General features: G+C 46.1%; 1 protein-coding gene across 1 annotated transcript; it reads right to left on the minus strand.

Annotated features, from left to right (window-relative positions):
• Positions 1-1,464: 1,464 nt before the first annotated feature.
• Positions 1,465-4,749, minus strand: nopchap1 (NOP protein chaperone 1). Its single transcript, XM_069192894.1, has 4 exons — positions 4,595-4,749; positions 4,013-4,096; positions 3,492-3,628; positions 1,465-2,437 (listed from the first exon to the last, which is right to left on the minus strand). Exons 1-4 carry the CDS (start codon positions 4,671-4,673, stop codon positions 2,255-2,257), a joined length of 483 nt encoding a protein of 160 aa, XP_069048995.1. The 5' UTR covers positions 4,674-4,749; the 3' UTR covers positions 1,465-2,254.
• Positions 4,750-5,043: the final 294 nt, after the last annotated feature.

Below are 5,043 nucleotides of genomic sequence, written 5' to 3' on the forward strand. Positions count from 1 at the left end.
CGTGGTCTCTCTGCATCTGCATGGGTGTTTTGCCAGGTCCTTCAGGTTCCTTTGCTAATCCTTAAACTTACTGCCTACTCCAAATTGTGTGTAGTCCAGCCCCGAGCTCCTGGAGCAGACCGGTTTCCCAGGCCGGGGAGAGCAGGTGTGCTCAGTCCTGCCCCGAGCTCCTGGAGCAGACCGGTGTCCCAGGCCGGGGAGAGCAGGTGTGCTCAGTCCAGCCCCGAGCTCCTGGAGCAGACCGGTGTCCCAGGCCGGGGAGAGCAGGTGTGCTCAGTCCCGCCCCGAGCTCCTGGTGCAGACTTGCCCTGTCCACAACTCTCACCAGGACAAGCAGCACACTGATAATTGATGGCTAAATGACTGAAAAACAACATTGCTTACTTTTTAGAAAATACCCCAAAATCTGGTCATATATCTTTTTTCCCCCAAAAGTTTCTTATTATAATGATGATGAACAAACTGCTCTACTCACAGTGTTATGAAAATATACAGTATTTGTAATAAAAAATGTGAAGGTTTTAGAAAAAGTTCTTACCATTGCATTCAGTTCTAGAAACAACTACAATACTCCATTGAGCATATTTATTTTCCATCTATTCAGAGTGCATAGAGGTCTAAAAAAATCTTAATTTGCAAAAACCAGAAAGTATCTGTGCCTGCCCTAGTCCCTGTCTCTGAAGGTCTGCTTGTACAAAGAGCCACCATGTAATAATATACCTAAACCCAGTAAATATTTTCTTGTTAGGATTCCCAGTGTGGTGTTTTTCTCTCGCAGTGAGGAAGACTGATACATTGAGGATTGAGCAAAATTTTTAAAAACACTTTCAGTAATAAAAGAAATACAGTTCTGTTACCGATCATATCAAGACACTGATTTACTTGACTGTGACTTGAGCTTAAAGCTTCATTTATCACAGTCTTTTGTCAGAGCGGGGTTAGGGTATAACTTTATATCTGGTCTTTTACACATTTTTCCATCCACTGCTGAAACAGGTTTTGTTTGAGTACTGGGAAAATCCAGCAGGGAAGATTTATTTTAAGCTTTCAGATAATATCAAAAGACTTCCCTGTTTTTTCCTTTGCATACAATTTCCAAATCAAAATTTCACATTCTGCGAGCCATCTGATATCCCCACTGTTCACTCACACGAAACCACTGTATATTCCAGGCCCAGCCGGTACCAGGCTGGATCACACACTCAGGGCTGCTCTGCAGGTCTGCTCAGGGTGCAGTTCCATGAGCACAAAGGCAGCTGTGTTCACCACAAGCCACACAGAGGCTCTCAGTGTCCTGTGCACTGGTGGCATGAGTGAGAGCAGGCAGTCTCAGAAGTGGTTCTGGAAACACAGATATTTACCAGGTCTGTACCAGCTACACTGGGATTCTTGTTATAGGTAGCAGATACCCCCTGACCCTGAAAATGGAAAAGTCTCCAGCACCTTACAAAGGCAACCAGAACATTTTACTGCTATAGGAAAAGACTTTATTGAAAATACCAATCGTAGCGCAAACCCTTTCTTGTACAGTGATACATCAACTCCCTCTTCCAGAGTTCCTCGTAGCTGTTTCTTGATGACTTGGGAGCACAAACCAGTTCTCTGGGGAACGACCTGGAAGTGCACCAGACCAGGGTCGTGCAGGAAAATAATGGGATCAACTCTCTGTTTTCGTTCTCCAGCTAAATGCAGGCCAATAGAGTAAGGCTTCCAATCCATTCTAGACCTCCAGGTGTTTGCCGTGGGCATGCACTGACAAAGGAGCCGGGGACAAATCAAGGCTTCAGCTGCAGGGGTGTGACACCAATACTTCACGCAAGTGTCTACAATCAGTTACATGATTTAGTCCTATGGACCTTCTGAGATTCTGTGACCTTCTTATCTTCTGAGATTTAATCTTAAAAATAGTTCACATACAATATCTAGAAAGCAATGGCATGTGCAGAACAATGCAAGAGAGATGTTTTGAATCCGTTTTACGCTAGAACTGCTGCTGTCCTGCCGCAGGGTGTGTTACTAAACACCTGGCTCCAGGTCTGGTTCCTGATTCACAGGTGGGCAGCTTTTAAATTGCTACTGTGATGGCTGCCAGCGGAAAACATCTGCCATCTGCTTTGCACAGAATCCTGTCTTCTGTGAGGTACTGAAAGCAGAGTCAGCGGAGTCCACACACGGGGCAGCGGGGCTCCTGGCGGCTGCAGGTTTGGGGTGCTCAGTCACCTTCCTCGCAGGCGCTCCAGGAGAACCGTCCAGGCTAAGTGTCTGCACTGTCCAGCACTTCTATATTAGCTTTCCTTTTCCGCTGGCTCCCTGGCAGGCGGAGGGTGTCCTCCGTGATCTCGGTCTCCCCCTCGCTCTCCGATTCAGACCCCTCTTCGTCAGACGAGTCTTCCTCAGGCTCACTGCCCGAGTCGCTGAGCTCCACCAGAGCCACGTCCTGCCGGAGAGGAAGCAGGTGTTGCGTTAGGAGCGCGTCCTGCACTGTGGTACTGCTTTTCAAACCGCGCTCTGACACGTGCTGCTGGCCGTTTGAAAAATCAACCAGGCCACAGACAGAAGATCTGTCTCCTAGGCAAGCAACAACCAGTGAATCAGCTGTACTCCATCACTATGCTCTAGACAAAACAATAACAGACCTCCAACTCATCTTGTCAAAGGATGTAGCCTGTATCCCTGGCACGTATCTCCATGAGAAACTTAATTTACATCTGGCGTCTCTGCGCTCTTCCTTTACCAGGGCCTTGCTTTGGCCCAGCTGAGGTGTGGTACGTGGATGTTGTGGGACACGAGTGGAGGAAACCCATTACCAACAAGCTCCAGCCAAGGAAACGACGGTAACTCCACAGTTCGCCACCCTGTCACACCACCGCAATCACTGTACCGCACCTCACCTGAGCTGCACTCAAGTTAGGGGGAATTCACACACTGGTCAGAACTCTTGAGATGCTTTAGAGCATAAGAAAAGTTTACAAAAGAGTAAGAGGCCATTTGGTCCAATTTAAAATTTCATCCAGCAGTTTCTTAAGAGTCAAATGTTTTGGCCTGACCACCTGGCTGAGACGCCTGTTCCACACATCCACCACCACATTCTGTTCTAATCAATCCCCTTCTTGTTTCCAGCTGTGACCCCACAGCTTTATTTCACTTCCCATTATGAAAGAGCTCCCTGGAATAACCCTATCTATATACCTCAGGATTGTACACGCTTGGATCAAATCTCTTCTCAGTCTCCTCTGTTTGTTGTTGAGTTTTCATTCTCTTAAATTGTCTGCATATGACAATTTAAGAGACGACAAATCATGCTTTGATTCTTGATGAGGACACACAAGAATGCACAGAAATACCCAGGTCCCTTTTGATTGTATTTGTCATGTCATGTACAGTGCGGAAATGAGAATCTGGGCACCTGCTGATATTATTCTAAGCACCTGTACCCTGAGTTCTGCAATTCTATATCTCATCCACAGTGCAACTCCAGCAGCATGCCTCACCATCTCAATGACTTTATCAGAGCTTTCTTCTATGTTTTCAATGTCGAACAGGTTGGCCGGTGATGACTCCATCTGCTGCCTCAGCTTCTCATTGGCCTGGGCCATCTGAGGCAGAAAACACTGCAGCCTGTCTAGAACTGAACAGACACAGGCATTCCTCACTCAGAGAGCGCAGACAGACACAGATCAAAACGCTGATCGAAAGTTCACTGGGGGAAAAAATCGTTTTGATCAAATTTTCAGAGCATCAAAGTGCATTTCAAAACAGTACCAGAAGTAGCAATATTGGGGTTATTAATCCTTTTGCACAGTATAAACCACAACCTTCTCCATGTGTTTTAACTACACCAGCGCAATCAATACACCTCAGCCATATCAATACCTAGACACTGAAAACTGCTGCGCTCTCAAAGAGCCGGCACTTGCCGTGCAGCAGTGAACTGAGAGGAGAGGGAAACGTACATAAAAAATGTTCAGGCAGGAACAGAGAAATGTTCTTGTTTTTATAAATATGAACTCACCGTTGCTCCTGGGAACTTTCACTGTTTGTAAGGTGCCGCCACTCTTGGATGATCTAGGTTTTAGAAGCAGCTTGTCTTGCAGAGCTACAAAAACAACAGGGCGGAGAGTAGAGGAGTCTATTGCCATATCTCCATGTGCAACGGGACGGATGGCGCTCTCTCGGGACATACACGGTACAGCAGACAACAAACACACAATGTACACAGTACATAATGAAGAGTGATAGTTTGTAAACAACCAGAACAATAAATATGTGGTTAGTGAACTAAAGTACCTGGCAGAAAAAGCACAACGCAGTCGGATCGGTCAGGAATACCTGGATGCAAGTTCTTCTGTGTTCAGTGAGCTCTACAGTAACAAGTTATTAAACGTAGTTTTTGTTTTAGAATGAAATGTATTTCCATCTGTGATTATATCAGCCTTAGCGTATATCAACAGAGTATGTATGAGAAATGTTTATCACGTCCAGATACAACACAGTATTTTATAACAAACGGTTAGAGCTGTCTGGATGGGACTGTTCAAATTGGCCCTGAACACAAGCTTTCGCGCTAGTTATTTTTTTCGGTTCCGGCACAAACCTCCGCCTCTGCCACACGACAGCAGTTCGTGAGAAATGGGCTTGTCGGGTCTTCCGTCCGCCTGCTCGCTGTCCCCCATCCTGCCGGCCGGGACCCAACACCGCCACGCGCGCTCCTCACCCGAGGAGCCCCATCAACATCCGGGTCGACGAGTTCAGCCCCGCCCCCCCAGCGGAAGAGGGAAGTGAGAGCGCAAAGAGAAAGGCAACGCGCCACCCACAGGCTGGAGGAATACACACGCCCGTCGACGAGCTTTTTTAAAATCGTTATTGCACCAACACTATAAAATAATAATAATAATAATAATAATAATAAACTTTATTTTATATAGCGCCTTTAAAGGTGGCTTCTCAAAGCGCTTTACAGGATGACAATAACAATAAATAAGAAGACTAAACAATAAATAAGAAAATTTCACAAGACAGGACACAATTATAATTACAACAATA

The sequence above is a fragment of the Lepisosteus oculatus genome, chromosome 7, assembly GCF_040954835.1.
Source record: "Lepisosteus oculatus isolate fLepOcu1 chromosome 7, fLepOcu1.hap2, whole genome shotgun sequence".
Lineage (NCBI taxonomy): Eukaryota > Metazoa > Chordata > Actinopteri > Semionotiformes > Lepisosteidae > Lepisosteus > Lepisosteus oculatus.

Excerpts from the sequence above, each read along its gene's own strand:
- nopchap1 (XM_069192894.1), bottom strand. The coding sequence starts at position 4,673 with ATGGGGGACAGCGAGCAGGCGGACGGAAGACCCGACAAGCCCATTTCT. Across the intron at positions 4,097-4,594 it reads GTCGTGTGGCAGAGGCGGAG|CTCTGCAAGACAAGCTGCTT; the intron begins GTTTGTGCCGGA and ends TTGTTTTTGTAG. Across the intron at positions 2,438-3,491 it reads CTGATAAAGTCATTGAGATG|GACGTGGCTCTGGTGGAGCT; the intron begins GTGAGGCATGCT and ends CCTCTCCGGCAG.